General features: G+C 43.1%; 4 protein-coding genes across 4 annotated transcripts; 2 read left to right on the top strand and 2 right to left on the bottom strand.

The window, feature by feature from the left end:
- LOC125012866 (aquaporin-3-like) lies at positions 1 to 5399 on the bottom strand. The gene is made up of 6 exons (XM_047593053.1): positions 5166 to 5399; positions 2278 to 2404; positions 1809 to 1946; positions 1603 to 1718; positions 1291 to 1508; positions 1 to 1194 (listed from the first exon to the last, which is right to left on the bottom strand). Exons 1-6 carry the CDS (start codon positions 5271 to 5273, stop codon positions 993 to 995), a joined length of 909 nt encoding a protein of 302 aa, XP_047449009.1. The 5' UTR covers positions 5274 to 5399; the 3' UTR covers positions 1 to 992.
- Positions 5400 to 11189: 5790 nt separating this feature from the next.
- nol6 (nucleolar protein 6 (RNA-associated)) lies at positions 11190 to 25356 on the bottom strand. The gene is made up of 26 exons (XM_047592067.1): positions 25206 to 25356; positions 24693 to 24914; positions 24462 to 24578; positions 24197 to 24376; positions 23930 to 24098; positions 23689 to 23823; positions 23173 to 23336; positions 22939 to 23059; positions 22768 to 22826; positions 22579 to 22680; positions 22382 to 22497; positions 21868 to 22045; positions 21585 to 21707; positions 21052 to 21200; positions 18095 to 18170; positions 17552 to 17692; positions 17300 to 17417; positions 16841 to 16995; positions 16233 to 16396; positions 15950 to 16102; positions 15754 to 15851; positions 15467 to 15591; positions 13622 to 13711; positions 13331 to 13531; positions 11713 to 11814; positions 11190 to 11543 (listed from the first exon to the last, which is right to left on the bottom strand). The coding sequence occupies exons 1-26, from the start codon at positions 25242 to 25244 to the stop codon at positions 11394 to 11396; spliced, it is 3447 nt and encodes a 1148-aa protein (XP_047448023.1). The 5' UTR covers positions 25245 to 25356; the 3' UTR covers positions 11190 to 11393.
- On the top strand, positions 14688 to 15449 carry LOC125012233 (cocaine- and amphetamine-regulated transcript protein-like). Its single transcript, XM_047592071.1, has 3 exons — positions 14688 to 14855; positions 15006 to 15089; positions 15203 to 15449. The coding sequence occupies exons 1-3, from the start codon at positions 14712 to 14714 to the stop codon at positions 15308 to 15310; spliced, it is 336 nt and encodes a 111-aa protein (XP_047448027.1). The 5' UTR covers positions 14688 to 14711; the 3' UTR covers positions 15311 to 15449.
- LOC125012230 (E3 SUMO-protein ligase ZBED1-like) lies at positions 18177 to 21058 on the top strand. Its single transcript, XM_047592068.1, has 2 exons — positions 18177 to 19847; positions 19974 to 21058. The coding sequence occupies exons 1-2, from the start codon at positions 18354 to 18356 to the stop codon at positions 20532 to 20534; spliced, it is 2055 nt and encodes a 684-aa protein (XP_047448024.1). The 5' UTR covers positions 18177 to 18353; the 3' UTR covers positions 20535 to 21058.
- Positions 25357 to 25425: the final 69 nt, after the last annotated feature.

The following is a 25425-nucleotide window of genomic DNA, read 5'->3' as shown; positions in this document are numbered from 1 at the left end:
TTCATGCAACAATAAAAAAAAAAAAACAGAACTTTATTGTATTGGTACAAAAGCATTTCCCCTCAACCTACAAATACAACACAAACACTCACAGTGTGGTCTTGCACCCAACCACGAATACACAAGACAGAAAAACATCAAGAGGCATAAAAGAACGTGAATATGGTTCAGCACATAGATGGGGACGGACGTTTCAAGGAAACTAGAAGATTGGTACAACCAGCGCCTTCTAACATTTCTTTCAAACAAAGGGTAAATAATGAGTTTGGAATTGCTGTTTAAAAATTTTCTTGGTCGTTGTGGGCAGTGTATAAAAAAAACTAGCAGCTTTAAAGTAGCTGCTTTAAGACTGCAGTGGTAAAGAGAAGAATGTTGTGGGAAAGCCTCACCACCAGTCAGCCCTAGACAACAGAGTCGATGTCGTCTAGGGTCGAGCCTCTTCTACACTGTAGCGTACTATGTTCTTGTAAAACAGACGTTTTTAAAAAAAAAAAAAAAAAAAAAAGGATTCATGTTTGAGATTTTAATTTCCCTGAATATAAACACTGACAGGCTCTGGACTTAGACAGAAAGCGATTGGGAAAGACCTACACCTCTCTTAATATGTCTACTGTATACAAAGTATTTATAATGCTATAAAATGTTACGGAAATCTACATTGGTATAAAGCACACAATACTGTTAAAATGGACTCCTATACACACACTAAGATTCAAATGTTTGTCTCTTAAAAGAATTAATGTAATTCTGTGTTTCTACTTACACACAATCATTCCTCTACAGTATAATACAGTTGAATGATAATGTAAAAAAACAATTAAAAATTAAAAAAAAAAAAAAAAAGTGATTTCACAAACACGCAGCTATACTGAATGAGTTCCTACCATCAGCTGTAAAGATGGTTTGAAAAATCAAATAGTTGTGGCAAGGTGGTTAAATGCAGCACTGGTGGTTTTCACATGTGCATGTTTTAGCATGATTAGCTGCGTGTCTCAGTGGATTTCTTTGGTAGCTTCCTTGGAATTGTCGTTGGCGTGGACATTGGTGAGTCGGACGTTCTCCTCCCTGGCCTCTCTCCGGTCACGTTCTTCTCCCTCCACATGGAAACCGACCATCAACTGGTAGATCATGACGCCGATGATGGTGCCGAGGAATGGTGCGAAAACAGGTACAAGGAACCAGCCATTTCTAACCCTGAGGGGTGACAGAAGAAGAGTAGGGATGAGGGTCAATAACACGAGGACCCTGCCAGGAAATAATTCATGAGCACTTAAAATTAAGTGTACTTACGTGAAAACCTCGAGTCCCCACCCAGCCACAGCGGTGAAAATGCGTGGTCCGAGGTCTCTGGCAGGATTGACGGCATAGCCAGAATTAAATCCCATAGACAATCCAATGACCAGAACCACAAATCCCACAGTGAAGGCCTCCAGTCCTTGGGGGATGGGGTTGTTGTAGGGGTCCACAATAGCCAGGATACTAACTATCAGTGCTGCTGTTCCAATGATCTGTGTTGGAGAGATTTACATGTAAGGCAAACTCTCCTGTGTTTGTAAAATTTTGACTTTTAGTGTGATAGCTGCCCGCGGTTCAAAAACATACCTGATCAAAGAAGCCATTGACGATGGTGAGATGCTTGGCAGGGTATGTAGCAAAGATGCCAGCGGTGGCAGAGTCTCCAGTCATATTGAAACACCCGGGAAAGTCCCACAGGGCATCTGAAGAGATACAAATAGCGAATTGGAGCATGAAATGGTCTGGTTAGTTGTTACTGTCATTTTCGCTCATCGTGCCGGGTCATCCCTTACCGTAGTACATGCCAAAAATGATAGCAGCTCCAAAAAAGGCACCAATTGTCTGGAAAAGGAAGTACATGGGGAGCTTCCTCCAGCGCTCCCTCCCAAGAAGGCACAGGGCAAAGGTCACAGCAGGGTTGAGATGGCCACCTAGAAATGTACAGAATGTCCGAATGTATTATATATGTTTATTTATTTTTATTTTTGTGTGTGTGTCCCTCCTTTCTATACATATACTTACTTCTAGGCTTAGTATTCACCCACACAACAGAGCACAACCTTTCACACACACACTGCACATGCCCTTCTATGTTGTTTGTTGTTCTGCACCAATTGTTTTTCCCCTGTCCTGTAAGTGTTTTGGCTGTTTGCCTACAAAGCTGGTTTAAACGCGATACTGCAAAACTAGGGCATACACCTGTAATTAAAACTGAATAAATCCCGCTGATAACTGCGAACTACAATACATTTGTTTACATACCTGACACCTGGCCGCAGACCAGGATGCCTAAGGTGGCAGCGAAGCCGAAGGCAAAGTTGACGGTGAGGAACATGCCATGGGAACCCCCGCTCAGCACCAGCTGGGCCACGGCACCGCAGCCGAACATCTGGAGAGAGAGAGAGAGAGAGAGAGAGAGAGAGAGAGAGAGAGAGAGAGAGTTAAAAAATGAGTTTACGCCGGGTCCAAGTAACGCCCGCCAAAGTGTTCTTTCTCTTGCGCTGCAGGTTTAGTGCTCGGCCAGTCAACCAAGGTCAAGCTGAGATGGTGAAATGAGGCAAGGTGATCATTATCGGTGAAAGAACTGAAACAAAAACCCACTGAATAAGCTCTTCTCAGAATTAAATGAGCTCTATTGTGTTCATAATGGCACACAGGAGTACAGTATGCTGCATGTACAGAAAGGTCACTACGTTGACCTGGATTGGAAGGGGTACTGTCACTGCTACTGCCCAGCGGCTTCCACTTTTGAATGACAGAGGAAGAGGAGAAAAGTGACCGATTCTGTCAAATAAAAGGAGGTGAGGTCACAAGCAGGTGTCAAACTGTGTTTCTGTGCGTGTGCGTCCTTGTGTGTCCTCTTTGTATGCGCTCGGTGAAAGGCGTTTGTGTGGTCCGTGCTGACGCCGCCTCTCTCTGAGCCCCCCGACCACACGGCTCAGATGTTGAGGTTAGCCTCAGGGAACCACACTCAAGAGTTCCTGGCGCCTGAGGACTGTTCATCACTACTGGGCTCAGTCTAAACTCTTTTCCACTTGTGATGAGACCTGCCGTTCCATGAACAATAGGCGATAAATCAGCCTCTTGTAAGAATTGTGCTTAGCTGTTTTATCTTTGGAATTTGGATGAACTTCATGTAATGCCACAATAAAAATGTGTAATAAAAAACTCTGGACTCTTCACAGACTCCAGTTTAATGTCAGAGGCATTAGATTACAGACGATGGGCCATTACCTTGCGAGTTCTTACTTCCTTACTTGGATCACATTCAACCACAAAGGTCCTATTTAAATCTGGTCTGGATTTGGGAGCCACGAGCATTGCCCCTAACTACGAAGTACTCATATCCAACAGTGGCTCCGTACTCACTGTTGAGGAAAGCCCGTCAGCTTTCTCTGTTGCTCACACAACGTTGCAGTTAACTGCACCCAGCCTCAACCAAATTTAATTTGGCTGATGCAGCGGGTCATGCATCCATGCAGCTACTCCAGACTTTTAACACAGTCGGGAAGCTTTTAAAAAAGCCCACAGCAGCCTACTAAAAAAAAAAAGAAAAAAAAAGAAAAACACACACAGTGGTCTGAAAACTGAAGTCAAAAGAAATCTGCTGGTCTGGAACCAGTCTCTAAATCACTACCTGTGTGATGTTTTCAAATTCAGGATGAAGACCCCCAGAAGGAATATAACAGCTGCATTCCCTTAAATTGGAAAATGCCATCCACCTTAAGAGGGATTTGAGGAAACTTTGGCAGTGGGGTGACCAAAGACGGCACCCTTTTTCTAGGTGATCCTCAAAGCCTGTATTATTCTGCCTTATCATTTCAGTTAATACCTAACAACATCCTGTTTAATGATCCTAGCAACGAGCAAGTGACATGCCAAGAATGCCACTGTCATCATACACAAAGAGACGCACACACCCGCACACACCCTCGGCGAGCTTTAGGATTCGGCTCTCATGCAACGAATGTATTGACAAGGTGATATCTGGAGAAGGGAGTGATAGTAAATAGAGATAACGTCAGTGACCACTTCTGCTATCTCTGACAGGGGAACTAAAATGAAGTTCGATATCTCCATGGCTATTGTTCTGCCACTGACCCTCCCTGGAGTTCGCTGTGCTACACATGTGTCACCTGCTGAATGACTCTGCCACACCCCTGCATAACAGCAATGATCGTTCTATTATGTGTCATCTTTCGTCACGGATCCGTGTTTACGCAGTTGACTTTTCAAGTCTGAGCGGCGTGACGCTCAAGTCGCGAAGGGAAATCAAAGTCTATTGCGCCACAGAGCGAGCCCCTGTACGCTGCACAGCATCATTAACACTAAATCCTCAGAGGAGCCTTTCGCTTCCTTGTTAAGCTGACCCTTGTGCTTCTATTTAAGGTGTTAACTGTAAAACCTTTCTGTCCTAAGTTTTTTTTTTTTTTTTTTTTTTTTTTTTAATGCTCCTAAAGAGTATCTGCGTCTGAATCTGAATAACTGAGCCTCAGGAGTCTGGATTCATTTTTCTGGTGCAGGAAACATCTTTTATGAATGAGGAGGAAGAAATAAGAAATTGCAGATGTTTAAAGGAGCAAAGCACAGCACTTGTTGTCGCTTTCCTTATTTGTCCTTATGCATATGTTCACTTGGCTCCTCGTCGCCTGATAAAAGGATGTCACGAGAAAGATCCGAGGTTCCAGCTCTTAGCAAATATTGTGGTGTGGTTGTAAACAGGGTTCTGTACACAGTGCATGCAGTCCTGAACAACCTGTTATATTGCTGTTTGTTCTGAACTCTGCCAAAAGTAACATGACATTTAAACACTTCAAGAACACTGGATCCGTCTGGTACAAAGGCTATTACTTAGCTCCCTTTGAAGGCCATATGAATATGGATTATACATGACACCGCATGCTGTTTCTTTTAGAGTCATTCATCATTCTTGAAACATAGCGCTATACAAATGCTGTCGTGTAGAGGAGGATGGAGCGGACTCGAGCAGGTCAATAAAAGGAAGTTGCTTAGAGGAAAGAAAACAGAAAGTGGGCAGAACTCACCTGTTATCAGCAAACGTAAAGAAACCGTGTCATGAGATGATTCATTTATTGCCTGCACGCACATGCATCTGTGCACACCTAGAAACACAACTTAAATTTACTTACCACAAGGATGAGGGTACCAAGACACTCTGCCAGCGCCTGACGAAGCAGCTTGTGGCGGATCTGGAAGAACCTGGAGAGTTTATCCAAATACATCTTGTGTCTACCCATGTTTTTTGTTTGTTTGTTTGTTTTTTGGCTAAGACTGAGAGAAGGCACACGCTGGGAAACACACACACAGACACACACACACACAGTAGGATGATAGGCTCTCCTGAGTGGCTGTGAGGCTGGTAGGACTGGGACCTTCTTTTATAGTCAACTTTGACTGGGCTGGTGCCAGGGCTGGAGCTGGACCCACCCTCTGCACCACGCCTCCGTGCTTGTCACGGTGATTCACAGTCCGGTTTTCTGAGCTTCTCTGTCCTTTTCCTCTCTCTGCTTCACATGCGGCACATAATCTACACACACGCTCTTTACTTTTCTGTGTGTGAAGCTCCCACATCCTCCTTCACTTGTGTGTAACCATAGCCAGAATATGCTGTTGGGTTCTTACATTCTGTAGAAGTTCAGAAATGTAATGAACTTTGTGTGGTGATGCTTCTTTTCTGTCTCTTAAAAGTGAATTTAGAAACACCCAGGTCACCTTTCAATTCTGATTCTGAGTAATTAAAATTAGCTTTGCCTTTTAACTGTAGAATACATGGACTCCTGCTATCCTTTACGTACGGATGTAAGTAAAATGTCCCCGAAGCTGATGTTCCACATTTTGGCACACATAACTGTAATGTATACCGTCTTGCACTACGGTAGCATTCATTCTTTTTTTTCCTTTCTGTCCCTCACCTCATTTTCTCTGACCCACTCTTTTGTCCCACGTGTGAAACTTCATCACCGCACATTATACCTTCTTTGTCTGGTATCAATACCAGAGCTGTGAGAACATTTCCACTTTTAAAAGCCCTCAGCCATGCCTGTATCAGTGGGAGTCAGTGTACCATTGCTTTATTCTGCTTGGAGTTTTTTCACTTTTTGGGATTATGCCTTTTTTTTTTCTTTTCTTTTTTTTTTGTCGAGGACATTATCAACTTGGATCAACTGAACATGAGATTGCTAAACAACATTTTGTGCACTTACAGACTGCAACTTATAACGCACGTCTCCAAATAAAAGTGTGAAAATTTTCCACTCCGATAGCAGACAGGCCATATCTTAATGGGAGCACGGCCCAATTCATGTCAAATCATACATACGTGACATGTTTCTTGAGCGAACGGCTCCAAGGCATCTGAGTCATGCCAGTCACACACGTCATCAGTGAATGTGTCATGAATGTTGCATAACCTTTTTGCTGAGAGGGGTGTTTTACGGCCACAGACAGGGGAGGTACAGGTGAAGATGACGGGTTAGTTGGAAAATGAACATGCCAGCTTCTGTGCTTGTTCTGGGATGCATTTTCCCAAAGAATTGGATGGGAGTGCACAAATGGAGAAGGAGGAGGAGGAGGACGAGGACAGGGGTGGGGGGTGGGGGAGATTCAATTTGGTGGAAATTAGGGGTTCAATCTCTGGCGCACACTAAGATTCCTCCCACACTGATATAATTTACATCCATATAATTTCACAAGCTTTTCCCAAGTATGATTATGAGTGCCCGTCCCTTCAAATTTGTTTCCTCAATTTACTTTCTGCCAAGTGCAGGCCTGAACGGGTTCGAGGGACAGCTATACATATACAGCACATACAGACAACATGCTTTATTATTATTATTACTATTTTTGAAAAACATTTCTTTCTCTACAGTTATCTATCCCCTTATCCCCGAGGTCTCAGTTTCCTTCTGCTTAACACTGCCTTCGTAACTGGGTATGCTGGGCTCTTAAAAGGTTCATGTGAGTTTGTTTTTATCCTCCGCATACCTTTCGTTTTTAATTTATTTTTGTCTTTGTTTCGATTTATCTTTCCAGGCTTCCAGAAGGAATCCGATCTAGTGGGCCAGGCGAGATGCATTTTTGAGCCACATGGTTTTAAAAAGACTTTTTTTCTGGGAACAGCTTGACAGTGAATGGTGAAGTGAAAAAAAAAAAAAAATATGGTGGTACCCGCAAAAATTTCTGTCAAATTGCTGGAATAGATCCTAACAATTAAGCTTTTGCAGTTGCATACATGCTGGTGCATTTCATGTTGGACCACAGGGTGTTTAGCGAGTGACACGGATAACTGTTTTTCACTTTGGTGAATGACGACCATATGCAAAATGTGTGTACCAGATGTGTTTATCCCCAGCAGGAGTGCCAGTTGTTTTCCATTAGGGGCTGGAAGATAAGACAGGTGCAGGCAGGTGAAGAAAGACTGACGCCTCAGACATGCAACACACGTTGGCTATCTCCCTCTCATTGTACTTCATAGTACATTGTTTCAGATCTCCCACTGTTTGACCTGAACGGCCAGCGGTGTTTCCATTACCTTGGTTTTAGCCCTTTGACACAGACACACCAGTTCCCTCTAAGCCTGCTAAATGGCTGTTTGCAATAGAACAATAGAACACATGTGATACACACATAACACAGAAATTTCAGTCATGTCAGGTCATGATACCGCTGACTAATATCACCAGATTGCGGCGTCGTGCACCCACAGGTAATTTATTATCTTTCTAATTCAGATTTCCAGTTAAATGTTATGTGTAATCTTGGGGTATTCAAACACACACATGTTTTAGTTTTAACAAAAAAAAATTGCGAAACATCTGCTACCGGCAGGTTATTGTTAATCCGTTTGTCAAGACTGAAAAATGTACAGCTTTTCTCACATTCTTTTGTAGTTTATAATCATGCCCTGCTTTCTCTGTAAACAGCTGTGGAGGCGGATAGGTTTCCTACGACATAGTTGGATGTGTCAGAGTGGCAATTAAGATTTTTATATGCACGCTTCGTTATTCTGTATCCAGCAGTGACAATGTGACAAATAAACTGCAGAGCAGTGGTGGAAAATAACTGAGTACCGTTACACAAGTATAGTTTTGAGTTATTTTACTTAAATATCTCCATTGCTTTATACTTTGTACGCCACAGAGCTACTTGTGACTTTGAATGGTGAATATCCTAACGAGCTTTTAAATTAGAACACCTTTTTGTCTTCTGGCGTCTTACAAAAAGTAGCGTGGCGTTACAGATACTGTATCGGTGAATGGTTAAGTCCGCTCCACCAAACAGTGATGTTTCCCTTTGTACTTACATCACTTAATTTCAATTAAAGCTAAAACGATCCACTATCTCACCAAAATTAGAGTAAAACTGAAAACAGATTTGTGTGTTCTAACCCCTCGGACATGTACTGCACGCTACTTCCACTTGTTTGTTCCAAACAAGGAGCAAACAGTTCCACCAGTAACCACATACGGCATCTACACCATGTCCTGACATTGGTATGATCTTGAAGAGTTTTGTGGCATAGGGGGCCACACTCAACTGTAGAAGACTGATGTTGTGGCTCATCTATGCATAATAATACACTGTCAACAAGGGGTTGGAAACATTCCTCAGAGATTTCAATCCATATTGACATGATAGCATCATACAGTTGCTGTAGATTTGTCGACTGCACATCTATGATGCAAATCTCCTTTTCCACCACATACCAAAGATGCTCTATTGGATTGAGATCTGGTTACTGTGGAGGCCGTTTGAGTACAGTGAACTCATTGTCATGTTCAAGAAACCAGTTTGAGATGACATGAGCTTTGTGACTTGGTGCGTTATCCTGCTGGAAGTAGCCGTCAGAAGATGGGTACACTGTGGTCATAAAGGGACAGGCATGGTCAGCAACAATACTCAGGTAGACTGTGGCGTTTAAACCATGCTCAGTTTGTACTAAGGGGCCCAAAGTGTGCCAAGAAAATATCCCCCACACCATTACACCACCACCAGCAGCCTGAACCGTTGATACAAGGCAGGATGGAGCTTTCATGTCGTTTACACCAAATTCTAAACCTTGCCATCAGAATGTCACTGCTAAAATTGAGACTCATCAGACCAGGCAATGTTTTTACAATCTTCTATTGTTCAATTTTGGTGAGCCTGTGTGAACTTTTGTCTCAGTTTCCTGTTCTTAGCTGACAGGAGTGGCTCTCAGTGTGGTCTTCTACTGCTGTAGCCCATCTTCTTCAAGGTTGGACGTGTTGTGCGTTCAGAGATGTTATTCTGCATTCCTTGGTTGTAACGAGCGGTTATTTGAGTTACTGTGTCCTTTCTATCGTCAACCAACCAGTCTGCCCATTCTCCTCTGACCTCTCACATCAACAAGACATTTTCGTCCACACAACTGCCGCTCACTGGATATTTTCTCTTTTTTGGACAATTCTCTGTAAACGCAGAGATGGTTTGTGCGTGAAAATCAGCAGTTTCTGAAATACTCAGACTAGTCCATCTGGCACCAACAACCATACCACGTTCAAAGTCACTCAAATCCCCTTTGAAATCGCTTTGAACTTCAGCAAGTTGTCTTGATCACCTCTACATGCCTAAATGCATTGAACTGCAGCCATGTGATTGGCTGATTAGGTATTTGTGTCAACAATCAATTCAACAGGTGTACCTAATAAGTGAGTGTACGTTATGTAGAACCAGTACCACTTCAGTACTTAAACAACGTTTTTGCAAACAATAAGGGCAGGATTTTAAACTTGTGAACTATAGTATGGGCACAAATATTCCATTACTCCCCAGCAACATTTTATACCACCTCTAATAACAACCCTTGGCTGCATCACAGATTTTAATTTCCCTTCAGTGAAAGCAGTCTGAAATCTTAGCCACATCTTACAGAGAGCGAACCAGAGGCTGTCACGCAGCAAGCGACCTCAGACGACACACACCTTTAACTAGCTATAAGAAAACAGATTATAACAAACAGACTATTAAAAGTATACTGGCCATTATCAATGAATGAAAAATTAGATCGTTAAACACGTATTCTTTCATGTCTACGCACAAGGAGAAGCCAGTCTGCCGTATCACCAGCAGACTGAACTTACCAGGGTTCAAATCCACCTGTGTTAACAAACGGAATCGACAAGTACAGACTGGAAACGCAAACTCAAAAATCCAGCCTCCCAAATAGGATATTCGAGTTCCTGGTAAACTGAGGGAGGATATTCTTAGAGCTGTCTGGAGTACCATGTACATGAGGAACCAGTAACATGCATTTCAAAAGGTGTTTACAGCACATCGTAACTGTGAGATGGACAGTTTCCACCTTACTGTGACATTACAACATTATTCATGGTCATTACTGCTTGCAGATAGGAAGAAAATACAGGCTCTGTTCTGTTAATATGAGTTGTTGTGTGCAGCAAGCATTAGCACAGAATTGAATTATGTTTTATTTTCATTCAGATTTGTTTCTGTATACCACAACATAGTTTGTAATAACTGCCAGTGGCGAGGGATAACTTTTTCAAGCAAGTTTGAACGTGAAGCTTGCATGACTCAGGTGGCTTCTTTATTGAATGACTTGTGTTGTTCGTGCATTAACGTTACAGATGGTGTTATTGAAGTGAAGTATCACTCCCGATATGGAGATTTCGTGATTAGAAGTCATTACTTTCCACGTACCAACAGCTTTAAGGCTGTGGCTATAATACCTGTTGATACGTTTCTCAGAAAAGCAATGCTGTGTGACATACCCCTTTCCCTGAATTTCGTTTTGACAAGAAAAGCACCAGTGTCTGATGAGGTTACACCGAGACAGCAGGCATGTCCCTGCTTGACATCCCTGCAGTTCCTGTTGTAGAAGTGCATAACACCACAAAGACTGCACTGCATCTCTACATCATTGGCTTCCTGCTACAATTTATCAGTTTTATTATTGGTCTTGATCTACGATTTGTTCGACTAAGTATGAGAAACATGTTACATCAAACCAGCTATCAACAATCTGAAGACATTAATCATGCAACCAGGCAGCTCTCATCAATCAGGATTCATCAGGTGATTAATGATGATTAATGTTAACAAGCAATCTAAAAATATACACATATTCCTTAAATGGCTTCGTCAAGAGATATATACGACAATAAGAAACAAACTGAAATGCAAAAGCGGAGATATGCATTTATTAGACATGAGACAGTTTCACCAAAAAAGACAAATGTCTGGTGTTTAAACATCTTTAACAGCAACACTACTAACACATTATATTGTTAACAGGATAGCCACAGTTCATTCATTTACATTTCTTTTGTTCTGTTCAAAACAAAAGGCATCCATCAGTTTAAAGTGGTTTCTCTGTGTTAAATTGACCATTTTTCAGTCTTGGCTTCCACTGATTTGACTAAGTCCTTCCCCAGAATCCGGAAGTCCTCGAGTATGGCTTCTGCATTGGGAATGGTATTTGCTTGGTCGCCAGTCACTTCCACGCTCCGGGCAGACACCTGTGATGTCTGTTGTGTGATGAAAGGCAATAATTTAAAAAAAAACATTAGGTAAGAGCAGTGAGTGTTGACACATGAAGATGGAAGCACGATATAAGACGTCTGATGAAACAAGCTCCTAGCAGTCCAAACAAGCCCTTTTCTTAATACTTCTTCAAGATAAAACATGAGACCTTACCTTGAAGGGCACAGGGAGGAAGGCCTTTGGCTTCCACAAAACCGCAATCACTGTTCCACCGTATGGATCATAGAAGAAGAGGGCCAGGTCTCCATATGCCTCCTGGAAACAAAGAAGTTCAGGTAAGCTGGTAGTACTGAAGTCAAACACAAAAGCCTGTTACATAAAATGACAAGTCAGTGGGTTTGTCATATCCAGTCTGATAGTTTAGTAATCCCCTTGAACTCACTGTTTTAACAAGTCATTAATAGGTAGGTGTTGATTTGCCAACACATGGCAAAAAATAGACATGTAGGAGACACAAAGAAAACTAAACGAGAACAAGTTAGATGAGGCTTTTGTAACAGAGGAACTGTTTCACTTGTTCCTGTAACTTGCTGCGCTTCCATACCTGGAAAAAGAAACGATCTAATATCGCCAAAACGTTTCAACGCTCTCCTGAGCTGGTTTTTCCTGACTTACCGATATACAAAAAGTAAATAAATAAATAAATAAAAGTGTATCGCCAAAGTGCAATGGAAACACTTTTTTCACATTTCGCCATCACCGGCGTCACTGGAGATAACACAGGGGGTCATGTGACCAGTTCATTTGAAGTCCATGTTCCTCAAAGTGAAGTCTTGCGTGGCAAGAACTGAAGAGAATTATGGGATGTCGTGACTTTACGAGAGTCACAGCTCATTCGCAAAACACCTTTCAATGGAAACACGTACAAAGCGCAACTGCACTTTATAGAAAATTTCAGAAATATCGCTTTTATTTTGTGAAAAACTAGTGGAGGCGTTGGAGAATGTACCCTCTTATTTGTGCGACAGGAACGGGGAGCTACTGTAAATGTTTTAGTCTAACTAAAGGGTAAGTCCCCTACTAAGACGAGAGGAGCCTTGAATGACGCAAGTGTACAATGATTGGTCCAACATACTGTGTAGATGCAGCTGAGACGACCACCATTTACAAATAAATATAAACATTGGTATTATACGAGCAGCTCTTAATGAAAGCCCTGAAAGAAAAAAAAAAGCAGAAATAGATCAACAATCAAGTCCAGGTTCCGTCAAGCCTACTTGGAACATTCGTGTGTGTCGTGCAATTTAAAGCTATCACGTCACTACAGTGTTTGTGTTGGCGCTACATCTACTTAGACGAGATCCCCGGTGGGTAGTTGCCCGCTGAGATCGCCCAGAACCGTGATTAGAAGGAAGGAAATGGGGGGAAAAAAAGAGTTTAAATTTGTCCGCCTTTGTAGAAGTCAAAACCTTGGCCGAGAAAGATCCTTAAACATGAGCCACATTCAAAACAGTGGATGAAGAAACAGCCCAACGTGGACAATATAATTTCTGAAGTAGAGCAGTTCAGAGAAACGTCCACAAGGTTTCTAAGAACTTCACATTAACGTAGACTAAGCTTGGATGTCATGGCCTTCTAAACAATGTAAGTACAGCCTAGTTTCACTGGGTATTTCTCCTCCATGTAATTCATTTTAATTGTCAGGAAGCTGCTGGAAGTCACACAGCCCAGTTGCAACTCCCTTGTGTAAATCCTGCTACATATCTTTCCTTACCTCCCCGGTCAAAGCTTCCTTTTAACATGAAATGCATCCTTGACAGACAAGACTCACCCTTAGCTCTGCGAGGTAGAAAGACACAGGGTTGTAGTCGACAACTGGCAGGGCCCCTCCGGTTTGAGAGGCGTTGCCGGTCATGACACCCCTGCTGAAGGTGACAGCGGGTGGGTCGATTGCCTGGCCGAGCAGGGGAACCTGCTTTGGGTTCAGGTGAATCACAACGTCGTAGACATCCAAAGGGGGGCGCATGACCACCTACAAAAAGAGAGATGATGACTTAGGGTTAGTTTGTCGTCTGATCAATACAATGTTCTGGTGAGTAAATGACAGTTTCCGGACACCCACCCTGACATCTTGTATCTGGCTGCCGTCCATCAGCTGACTTTCCAGCACTTTAAGACTCTCTGCGGCCACCGTCATCACACGTTGCAGCATCTGAACGCAAATGCAAGAGAGTCATTGAACACAGTGGCACATTTCCTCTGATGTAACGTATATAGAGAGATGTGGTTGAAAAACTTTGCCTAAAAACAACCCATTTCTCAGAAAACATATAATAGAACCAACTGCAGACGCACACACACACACAAAAAACAATTACAACAAGAATAACGCTGTAAAAAGTAATATCCAGCAATTGTTGTATTTCAAGTATTACAAGCAACCGCCTACTGCTTCTGATGAAAGCACACCCACACACCCGACAACTGAATAAAAACGCACGTAGGATGAAGTCTAGAAGCGTAAATACTGGACACCATACACACAGTCTCATTTCGGATCTCATTTCCTATGGTACTGGAGAAACAAACGTGACAGCAGCATTATAGTAGAAACACTACTTTCTAAATAGTTTCTTTTGCTAATTGGAAAATTTAAGACTTGCCGTAGTACTTTACGTCATCAGCCTAGCTGTTCTAATGCTAATTTTAGTCTTTTGCTAACTTATACTACAATTAAATGATACGTGTGCTTCAGTTAAATGCAGAAACACATAAAACAAACCTGGAATCTATTTACAGTGTCTTATTTTTTATTTGTACTCGTAAAGGAACTTTAATTTTAATGCCGTTGATGCAATAACTCCATCATAATCTGCTCCCTAGTGGCCATTCAGTGGAACTGAAACAAACAACACACTGAGCCATCATCAGTCAATTGCGTATTTGTTATGAAACTTATTTTTAGTGTCGAGTCTAAGGACAAGTTATTGGAGCTCAACAAAATGCGTTGTGTAAAATGACAGCATCCTGAACATCATGATTAAATGCAGTGAATTTAATCCACGCTGACGTCTCCAGTCAGGACGTCACAGAGCGCGAAGCTGCTGCTTTCCGCCGCCGTTATAAAGGGGGATGCTGGGAGAGGCTGGCTGTTAAAGTTGGTCTCATAGGGGCAGTGAGCACAGGAAACTTATCTGGGTCAGCTACGCACCATGGGAAACATGTGTGTGTATATTTTCTTTACGCTACTGTGTACCATAGGACTCTTCAGCCACGGTCACATCCAAACGGAGGAATACAAAGGAAAATATCTAACTTATTTCACTACGACGGAGGACGGCAATGAAAAGCAACTGGTGAGCTACATCTGAGGTTTTTATGTCCCAAATATGAGATTATTGACATAAACATTCATCTGAGATTTAAAAAAAAAATCTTTTAAATACTGTATATTATTTGAGATATTGGTCTTTTTGATATTAAACTATTGCGTTCTGCTTTTCCAGATCAATAATTTACATGAGGTTTTGGAAAGACTTCAGAACTATCAATTTCCAACTTTAAGAAAAAGGCACGGCTACCTGCCTCTGGTATGTAATGCAGCAGCTGAGTCCATGTTTAATGATCTAACAAATCTGTTAAAAGGGACAAATCTGAATCGTTTGTTAATATGTTACGTGAGATGGGTGTTCTATGTTTTCAGTGTCACCCAGGAGACCAGTGTGCACTAAGAAAAGGCTCCAGGATCGGACTGCTCTGCGACTGCACTGCGCCGAGAACGTGCAACTCTTTTCTACACCGCTGTTTATGATTCTGTCTCTTTTTGAGTGTTTAAAAAAAAAACAAAAAAAATGTATCTTATCTCTTGGAATAATTCTTGTTTTTTCATGTTTACTGACCAAATGAATTGAGTGCCTAACTATTAAATGTGTTGTTGTACGTGCCTTTGTATTCACGTGTTACTGACCTGTATACTCGGCGATCGTTTGGTCCACATGGATAGCTTTTTGTCTTTAGGCGTGGCTATAAACATGACGGGCAGAGACTCCCTGGACGCCATGAAGCCATTCTTTATCTCAGTGTAGTCGGCAGCTACACGTGACAGAGAGGCAAACAACAGTTACACTTGGCGCTGGAACAACGACACATATAGAGAGGATGTTTAAACTTGTCCGGTGGGTAAATAAAAGAAGGTCAGGAGGCATTTGTGTCACAGGGAGGGAAAAAGGTGTGTGTATGTGTGTGTGTGCATGCCTGTGAGTTGGTTGTTGAGGTCAACCACCAGCGGGTTGTTCCTCCAGTCAAAGGAGGACAGCAGATGAAGGAAACGGAGGAAGCCCACCTGCGGAGAGCTGCGGAAGATGGAGAAATTCATGCACATGACCTACTGAACAAAACAGTGTAGCGGTGGAGGTGGACAGATTAAGGAGCGGGGGTTGTAGTAGTTTACCTTGGAACAGTAAACGGTGCAGGCTTCAGGAAAAGCGACACCACGAGCAGATCTGCTGTGTCCTCTGTGATGTCGTCGCTGAAGAGCTGAGACCCCAGCCAGCGCTTGGCCAGGCGGCACACTGCACCAAAACATGGGTGCTGCTGCTGGAGCCTGTTAACAACACAGTTAAGTGTAAAGAAACAAACATAAGATAACAGAAAAGAATACAGGGCAAGATGTACCGATTTGTAAAAAATAAGGGTTGTAACAAAATCTGTTTTTGTTTTTTTTTTCGTTTTACCCATGTAATGTGCTGGTGAGTAGCGGCTTGTGAATGGTGGCCATCTCCACAGCCTGAGCCTCCTCATTGTCCCTTACAACCAGCAGCCCCTCTGCATTCACACTCTCCCTCAGCACCTGAGGCTCACGATGGTATGCCACCTGGATGCGAAACAACAGGCCGCCCTGGAAGCAAAGAGATATACGTATAAATGACCGAGTACCTTTCTGCAGCTATCCCTGCATGTTTGGGATTTACTGCCTTCATGGACCTGCTCAGTGTTCAATATTATTGCTATCACTAGAACAACCAGTTGGACAGAGCACCAATACAATTAAGTAGAACCAGCTGTTCCTGGTATGTCTCTTCTTTACCCATCCAACACCTTCCCACTCTGTACTCTCCTGTCATTCGAGTCCGATCAGTTTACCTAGCAAATGTTGCCAAGTGCTTTCTTGCGGTGGGAAATTATTCGTTTTTTTTTCTCAAGTGCCATGAGGTGACATGCTGTCATTCGACATATAAATCAAACTGAACTTAACTAAGGGCACAAGATTAGATACTAACTATTAAGCACATTTTAGCTTGAAGCTTGAAGACATCTCAGGTATACAAACTCAAAAATATACCTTCCAGACATCAAGGTGAGTGGGACATGGTCTGCACGTATATTTATGGTGCTTATCAAGCAGCTCTCCCAGTCGGATGTGGAAAGCAGCTCGGATATGGCGGATTGCGAGGCGGTCGTGAGGCCACTTTCCGCTCCCCTCCATGTGACAGATTACTGGAAGAACATAGTTAACAATAAAGTGGTATATGTGTTTGCTTAGCTAGATGTCTGTAGTTAAGTAGCTGTAAATGTAACCTCAGTTAATATTTAACTTTGTCAGCATCACAGTTTAAAGTTTAAAACAAACAAAGCATGGAACATTAATGTATGTACATAATCAAAAGAGATATCAAGTTATATTTCAGTAAGAGTAACAATGAATTACACATCAGTGGCAGCCATGTCTAGATGTAGGTTTCAATAGATTAAAGAACAGGCACCAGCTCATTAAACAGCTGCTTAAGGATGAAGCACTCACCTGTGATAGGGGTGACATAAGCAGGACAGGGCTTCCCTTCTTTTGGCACCAATGATCTAGAAGTCTTTTCTCTGTCAAAGAAGGAGTAGTCCAGCTTCAGTGGTGTGGGGGGAAATACCTGCAAGGCACAGTGGAAGTGTTAGAATTGCCCTGAAGTCGAAAAATGCTCACTGAATTGCAGTAGGATTATAGCTGCATTCTAAAGTTGTGCAAAAAGACTTTATCACTAGTATTACTTATTAGACGTATCACCTGTGTGTATCTGAGTGCAGGGTGGGCTCCTTGCACTGCTGTGATCGAGAGAGGTAGGCCTTCCAGCCTCCACAGTTTTCTGCTCAGGTCATCATAAGACTGAACCACCATTAAACTCTCCTCCTCTCCAGTACTAGGCACCTGGAGAAGAATAATTGAACAAACACATAATTATTAGCTGTCTGAGAACAGCACAAGAGCAACACTGACACCCTCTTGTGGTGATTTTAAACACTAACACACACATCTATATATCTATATCTATACACACACACACACACACACACACACACAAAGATTCATTAAGACAATTCAAACAATAAAAGCATAACTTAAGATGCAAAATCATTTACTTAACACATCTTTTCCAAAAGGGATATAAAGAAATGTAACCACCACCATGTAACAAAGTGAATGGTTTGAGAATGGATACAAGACTATTAATCAGCTAAATTACAGCTATATTCTGTACGGTTTCCCAATGTTTTTATTTCATGCTTATGATCAATTTAAATAAATCACAATTCAGTCGCATCGATTTACCTCACTTCCTGTTTTGATGACATCATCAAGGAGCGCCCCGACATATCTGACGCAGGACTCAGGGATGTCTGCATGTCTGGTGGATAAGAGAGATATTTTTCCTATTTTTAAACGTGCTTTCGTCTTTAAAACGCCTCGTTATCATTCGGATAAGAGACATGCTTACATGAAACAGACCAAACACCAATTTATTTTAATGGCAATCGGGGTTAGCATTTGTTAGCTTGCTAACGTAGAACACCTTTGGATCAGCGCAGGTATGAAGCGCGCAGGAAGGAGACGCAGCTCCGTGTGGGACTGCTTCAAACAAGTCGGAAACTACGTCCACTGCATGAAATGTGACACTACATTTAAGTATTGCGGCGGAGCCACCACCACCATGATGGGCCACGTGAGCAGGCATCATCCCAACACGTCGCCGTTAGATGAGGACGAGAAACCGGTCATATGTACAGTTCAGTGTATCGAGGAGGAGTGTGTTTCTAATTCGGACATCATGCAGGTTTCTCCCCTCACACCTAGCACGGCCCCAGCCAGTCATGATCGGGACTATGTAGAGAGGAAACGCCTGAGGCGAAGCTCTGTTTGGGACATTTTTATCAAAGTGGACGACGAGGTCCACTGCACAATGTGCGACACGAAACTGAAATACAGGAGCAGCACCACCACCATGATGTACCACATTAAAAACAAGCATCCGGACGCCATACCCAATGACGGTGTGTCTCTGGCAACACACGCAGAGGTGACTGAACTGATCTCCAGAATGATAGAAAAGGACATGCTGCCCATCACTGTGGTTAATGGTGATGGTTTCCGTGAGCTTCTGGCATACACAGTGCAGAATTATAAAATGCCATCTGCTGCCGATATCACACGCATTATTGAAGGCCATTTACAGGAGAAGATGGAGGAGCTTGCCTTGCAGCTGAACAAAGCCGAGAAGGTGGCTCTCACAGCTGATTTCTGGACAGCCCTCCCATTTCAGGGGTACATCACAGTCTCCTGTTCGTTCATTACAGATGACTGGCAGGGGAAGTCGGCTGTGCTGCAGACACACAAGCTTCCATCAGACAACCGCATTACTACAGACAGTGTCAAAGAGAAGCTTCTCAGCACTGTGCAGATGTGGGGTATTTGTGGTAAAGTTACTGCATGTGTTCATAATCACACGGAGGACATTTTCTCAGCCCAAGGGTGTGCCCGTATCACCTGGAACTACGCCACTTGCTTTGCCACTACGCTGCAGGTAGCGGTTAGCGATGGGCTGAGTGAAGAACTGGTCCGCATCGTCGTAGCTGCAGGGAAACTAGTCAGGCATTTCAATCACAACAAGCTGGCCAGTGAGGCATTGGAACACAAGCAAGTTCAGATGTGCCTGCCGAGGCACAAGCTTATTCAGTCAACCAAGGCGAGGTGGGACACTATCTGCGACATGTTTGAGCGCTTACTTGAGCAACGGTGGGCAATCAAAGCTGTGCTATCCGATCGCGCAGTCACCAACAGACAGGAAGCCCACAATCTCGAGATTGAAGATGATTACTGGCAAATAATTGAGAACTTCACACCTGTGCTGGCAACACTGAAATGGGCAACAACAGTCATATCTGCTGAAACAGAAGTGTCCATTTCAAACATCTACCCAATCACGTTCAGCTTAATTCAGACTCACCTTGTGCCCAAAGAGAACGACATCGAACAAGTCTCAGAGTTCAAGCTCAAAGTTCAGAAGTCACTCAGAAATCAAATGGAGGTAGGTGTAAACTAAATCTGTATTTCCATTTCTGCCTTGACTACGCCACTGCAGATAAAGAGATAAAGAATCAGTGTGTCCTTTACCTATTTTCAATGTTGTTTCCTTTTCGTTTACTGTTTGCAGGTTGACTCCAATGACCTGGCTTCAAAAACGGCTCTGATTGCCTCAATGCTGGACCCTCGTCACAAACATCTCAGCTTCCTGACGCCAGCGGGGAGGCTGGCTGCTAAGGTTAAACTACATGAACTAGTTTCAAAATTAGACGTGATAACGACTGCTGTGGCCATGAAGGACGAACAACAGGAGACCCTGGTCACACCTGATATCAGCCAGGTGGCTATGCCTTCACAAGCGAGATGTGATACCAAAAACACCATGGTCTTGTTGCTAGGAGACAACTACAGCTCCTCCTACGCCACTGACTCTGAGGCTCAGGTGGATTACTACTTGAGGGACATTGCTCCTTCACTAGACATCAACCCCCTTGAGTGGTGGAGGTTAAATGGACCAAGGTTCCCCAAACTTGCCACTCTAGCCAGACATTATTTGTGCGTACCTGGGGTGTCGCTGCCGTCTTTATTATCGGAACCTGGACAAACATTTGCAACAATGCGTACAAGACTGAGCCCGGAGTGTGTTGACATGATGATCTTTGTGAACAGAAATGCACATTTTGCACCATAATCCCTACATGATGGAAATGAATAGATGCCGATGTATTGTACTCGCTGGTGTGAACAGTGCTATAAACTAACATTTATTTAATTTACATAACAGTTACTCTAAGCTAATGTTGGTAATACCAAACAAAAACCCAGCTCACTGAACTTAATGGCTGACGCTAAAACGGTGAGTCAGATGTAAAATTACGTCTGCTATATTGTAGTTGACATGTAGTGACTACAAAATCTTGAGACATTGGATGTCTGGAGGAGGAAGCTAACCATGTCAAGTGTCAGTGTTTCATTTACCTCAACACTGGCATTTTGTTTTTGTACTGTATGTTTTCAATAGAAGTTAGTGTTAGTCTGCAGGTCAGAACAATAACTAATGGAAAAAAAGTGGAATATGTAGCATACTGGATATATGTACTAGCAATACAGCTTGAAACTTACCTACCACACTAACCACCGTATAACTACCAGTACCGATGTCATTTGTGTTGTGTTCTGAGTAAGCCGAGCCAAAATAAAGTACGTACAGTTGTAGCAGGTGTGTAATGATCTGTCTGGGGACCAGCCGCTTTTGGCACATGCTCTCTCCCTCCCACAGCACAGCTTCGGTGATGGCGCCATCCTGGAAGCGACGCAGCTCGGAGCGAGGGCCCCACAGCTCGCGGAATTCAGCCGCCTAGCAGGAGACGGCAGAGTTGTTGATAATGACTCCTCATCATGCGAGCATGGTAAAACAAAACATCCTAAAAGTCTACATTATTATAATACAGGGTTACCTATTCTGTCTGCTACTAGAAAAGCATCATTTTCTATATTAAGTTGTATGATGCTCCCACTTGAAGAATGTACAAACACTTCCTGTGTTGTAGCCACACGCTACACAGGTTCCACCTGAAGGCAACATCCAAGAGAGGCCTACAGGCAGCTGACATTTGTCAGCTCATCATGCTCTTATTCTTGCATTTCTATTTATTTACAGATTTTGTTTATTCTGAAATGAACGTGCTCCGTTCTGGTGGCGGAAACACTCCAAGAAATATAAATGAAGCTGTAGGGTTACCTTGGGGCTGTCTGCTGGTGGGCCTCTCTCTAGGACAGAAGCTGCCAGCTCCGGTCTTAAGAGCAAACCAAAGGAGAGGGGAGGCTGCGCTTTGAATTTTGGGGCTTCGCTCTCCACAGACCACTGTGACGAAACAAAAGAAAACACAAGTTGAGTAGATGGTGATTTTACAAAACGTACTGAGATAGATTCGAATCAAAAATATGTTGTAACTGCGTTGATTCTATCCAGACTTTGTTAACAGTAGCGTCAGTGTACGTGTTTTGCCTTTTGAATAAATCACCTCGGGGTCAGGAGAGAGTGAGTGGGTGAGGAGGTGAATCCTCTGGCCCAGCCCTCGCTGGAGTAGTGACAGAATGAAAGGGAGCGCTGTGTGGACGTAGTTTCCACTGTGGTCCATGAGCTCACTGAGGAGATTCAGTTTCTTGCAGCTGGACTGAAGCTTCACTAGCTCGCATAACCTGAGTGGGAGATGAAGAGGAGAGACACACAGATGCAGAAGAGTTTTAAGGATGAGAATGGGAAAGAGTCCTGCACCAGAAGGAAAACAAATGCATCATTTCAGTAAGTGGGAGGTTGTTGTTTTTTTCCAGTTAGCTTCATTACTACCTCACAGTTACTATGAGTATGAAAAGAGAATGTCTTTAATGTAAACAGTATTTACCCACAATCTATAACTGAGAAGTAATAATAATAAAAGAAGTTAATACTGACAGTAGTAAAGTATGATATTTTGTGCACATGATGGGCATGATGTGATTAATCTGTGGTGCATTAGCAGACAGAAGCACACGTACTGGAACACATGGTCGCTTGTCCTTATCATGGGTTTGGGGGTCATGAGGAGGCTGTGGAAAGCATCCACCGTTGGGTTGTCCCAGAACTGCATCGACACAGATGCCTCATGCTGCAGCTGGAAACCAAATTGAAAACAGTCAACAAACCAGCTGCTTCATCTCAAAATAATCATTGACATAGCCCTGTTTTTAAATACCTGTTTGTAGGTGCAAGCGGTCATGTCAGCGCACATGTTGAGATGTCCTGATGGGTCGACAAACACAACCTGGAAAGCATTGTGAAATTCTGCAACACAAGGCTGCAGCCAAAAGAAAAAGGCACGGAGGTCAGTGGAAGGGTGAATAAACTACGAGCACAGGTTTGCAATTTGAATTAGACCACTCACAGCTGTGGAGTCAGGATCTCTGGCTAGGCTGATTCCATTCACCGTCAGATCTGTAGATGCTGAGGTTTAGATGAAACGTTGGTAAGTTGCAAGATTTTACAAAGTGAATGAAAATTAAATTGCTTACAAAAAATGACCGTCAAATAAAGCGGCTGGGTGGACTTTTCTTACCCAGGAAGTTCAAGCTGTTTCGGAGCAGCTGATAAGCCGTCATGGTGTTACTGATCCTGTGAGTCATCAGCAAATAAGCCAACAGCATCGAAGCCAGGAAGCCGTTAAAACAACCAGTGCCCTGCAAGACAATAAGAGACCAGCAAAGATGTGAGATAAACGGAGAAGAAAACTCTTTGTGAAAAGAATGATTTTAGTTCTGTGTAAGTGGTGGAGCAGCTTCAAGATCCCTACCCGGTCGAGCTCTCTTTGACGAAGCCAGACTTTTAGCAAGGCCACCCCATCTGCAAAAGCTGGGCACTGGGAGTTGACAGCAGAAAGAAACTGGAGGTGGGCCCTGGGTAGTAAGTCCCCCAGAACAGAACTGTTGTAATGTGGAGTGGGAGGTTCGCTGGTCTCTGTAACAAAATATAATGAATAATTTGTCAAGTTGTGCTGGTTACAATTAGGTTCCTATATTAATATAAACCCTGCAACAAAGTATTAAAAATCAAATAATTAGGTTCATTTGTCGAGACCCCAAATATAGGAAGTGTATAAAAATGGTTGCAGAATTTCAAATATTTTTGTTGAACTCCTCGACTTAAAGCCGACAGTCCGTACTTCACTTAAAACTGCAATGTTTCAGCCTATAGTATGGTGTGTATAGGGCCAAGTTTAAGACTGTCCAAATCATTTTTGACATGACTGTAACTGCTGAATGACAAGTTCCATGCTTGTAATAAATCCATTATTAACAAACAGCCGTACCAGAGTGCGATGTCTGCAGTCCAGTGTACCACTCTGTCCGGATGTTGTTCCTCTGGGGGTGGAAACGGTTAGGAGTGAAGAAGCCAGGAGGAGGACACGCGTGAACACGGACAGTGAAGCTGGAAGAGTTTTTATCTGAAGGACCACAACAGTTCTTGCGTCAGAATCATAACCAGAAAAAATCCATACAATGAAAACTGAAGATGTGTTGTTAATTGCAGCAAAATCAAAACTTATGTACTTGGAGGGGTCAGCAGCAGAACAGGTCGGAGTCGATTTCCATGGAGACAGGAGTAACGCATCGCCCCAATGTCGGGAGAGGATGTGAGATACTGGGCCAGCCCTGCCAGGTAGAGGGCCCTCTTTCGCGGATACCTCTGGTTCAGGACGTCTTTTGGGTGAAGGACAGCCTAAAAACAGCGAGGTGAGCGAATAGAAGATGTAAGCGTCTCTTCGTTTGAAGAAAATAAAAAGAAATGAACAAATTAAAACGAGGCACGCGACTTACAGCTGGGATTGTGACAGCCAGGTCCACCATGATGTTTGGTTTGGTACAGGTGCCCAGGGGATAGCTCCCGATCAGATCGACAGATGCTGGGGGTGCCATGTGGAATTTGCCCTTTGTCGTTTTGGGCACCAGGAGAAAAGGGACCTTGACTGCACCTGACAGCCAGGAGACATCGCTTACCTGAACATACAGAGAGAAAGACAAACAGCTACGGTCACATGTTATGTTCACCGCACAGGGCTGAGCTTAGCGAAGTTTTGCTTACCTCAACCTCTGGGAAAGATGGCACCGCCTGGAGTAGCGTGGTGACCGTCTGAACGAAGGAATCGATTTGCTGTTTCCTGCGCTCACTCAGGGCCACCTCCTTCAGCAGCTCCTCCATCTGTTGTCCGTGAGAGGACGTGGATATTGAGTGACATGAGTTTGTAAATTTATCATTAACGTGAAAGGTTTTGGACCAAATGAAATTTCAATCTCCAACAGCCTGTCATCTCACCTGCATCTTGAGCAGGCTGCAGTGAAACAGGCTTTCAGCCTCTTTCAACTGGTTTAGCTCCTCTGCTGTGGGAGGCCTGTACAGATCATTTCGAGAGAGCTTCACTGGGTGGTAGACGACCTTCTCTTCCTCCACAGCACCATCGGTTTTGCTCCTTTTGGCTTTAACTGGACCTTCATTCTCTTCCTCCTCCTCCTCATGAGAAGAGTCTGAAGGAACCATCTGCAAAAAAGAAAACAGAAGCTTGAATCCACTTGTCTGATCACGAGCATATTTATTATGAACGAATGGTGGTATAAATAAGCGTTAGGTAGCTGAAGGTTAATTCTGTTAATTATCGTTAAAACAGTTTATTTGGATCTCTCGTAGATTTAGAACTATAAATGAGCAAATAAATAAACGTAAATGCACAACTCCACGCAGAGCATGCGATCAACAGCCCCGAGTAAGTGATTTAAACTGTCATGTTAGGTCGCAGTTAGATAAAATCCACATAAACGTCGTCGGTCTCACCTCTGCCGACTCCTCGGCAACCCTCTGCTTCTTTTTCATGTCTGAACTGTGTGCGACGTGGTGATAAATGCGATATTTTCAAAGTTTTGATCAACACCGCTTTCCCTTCATTGCGATCTCACATGTGCCAAGGGTTAGCTAAACATGCTACCAAGGAAAATAGAACACTATTCATCTGATTGGTTTAGAGCGTGTGAGGGTGAATTCTGATTGGCTTATT

The sequence above is a fragment of the Mugil cephalus genome, chromosome 8 (genome assembly GCF_022458985.1).
Source record: "Mugil cephalus isolate CIBA_MC_2020 chromosome 8, CIBA_Mcephalus_1.1, whole genome shotgun sequence".
Classification (NCBI taxonomy): Eukaryota; Metazoa; Chordata; class Actinopteri; order Mugiliformes; family Mugilidae; genus Mugil; species Mugil cephalus.
Note: the sequence above shows the minus strand (reverse complement) of the source record. Positions and strands in the feature narration are given on the sequence as shown.

Coding starts and splice junctions, on each gene's coding strand:
- nol6 (XM_047592067.1), bottom strand. CDS start 25,244: ATGAAAAAGAAGCAGAGGGTTGCCGAGGAGTCGGCAGAG. Junction 22,498..22,578: donor CCGCTTGCACCTACAAACAG/GTATTTAAAAAC, acceptor TTTGGTTTCCAG/CTGCAGCATGAGGCATCTGT. Junction 13,532..13,621: donor GCCAGATACAAGATGTCAGG/GTGGGTGTCCGG, acceptor CTCTTTTTGTAG/GTGGTCATGCGCCCCCCTTT.
- LOC125012230 (XM_047592068.1), top strand. CDS start 18,354: ATGAAGCGCGCAGGAAGGAGACGCAGCTCCGTGTGGGACTGCTTCAAA. Junction 19,848..19,973: donor CACTCAGAAATCAAATGGAG/GTAGGTGTAAAC, acceptor TACTGTTTGCAG/GTTGACTCCAATGACCTGGC.
- LOC125012866 (XM_047593053.1), bottom strand. CDS start 5,273: ATGGGTAGACACAAGATGTATTTGGATAAACTCTCCAGGTTCTTCCAG. Junction 2,405..5,165: donor TTGGTACCCTCATCCTTGTG/GTAAGTAAATTT, acceptor CTCTCTCTCCAG/ATGTTCGGCTGCGGTGCCGT. Junction 1,195..1,290: donor TGGGGACTCGAGGTTTTCAC/GTAAGTACACTT, acceptor GTCACCCCTCAG/GGTTAGAAATGGCTGGTTCC.
- LOC125012233 (XM_047592071.1), top strand. CDS start 14,712: ATGGGAAACATGTGTGTGTATATTTTCTTTACGCTACTGTGTACCATA. Junction 14,856..15,005: donor ACGGCAATGAAAAGCAACTG/GTGAGCTACATC, acceptor CTGCTTTTCCAG/ATCAATAATTTACATGAGGT. Junction 15,090..15,202: donor GGCACGGCTACCTGCCTCTG/GTATGTAATGCA, acceptor CTATGTTTTCAG/TGTCACCCAGGAGACCAGTG.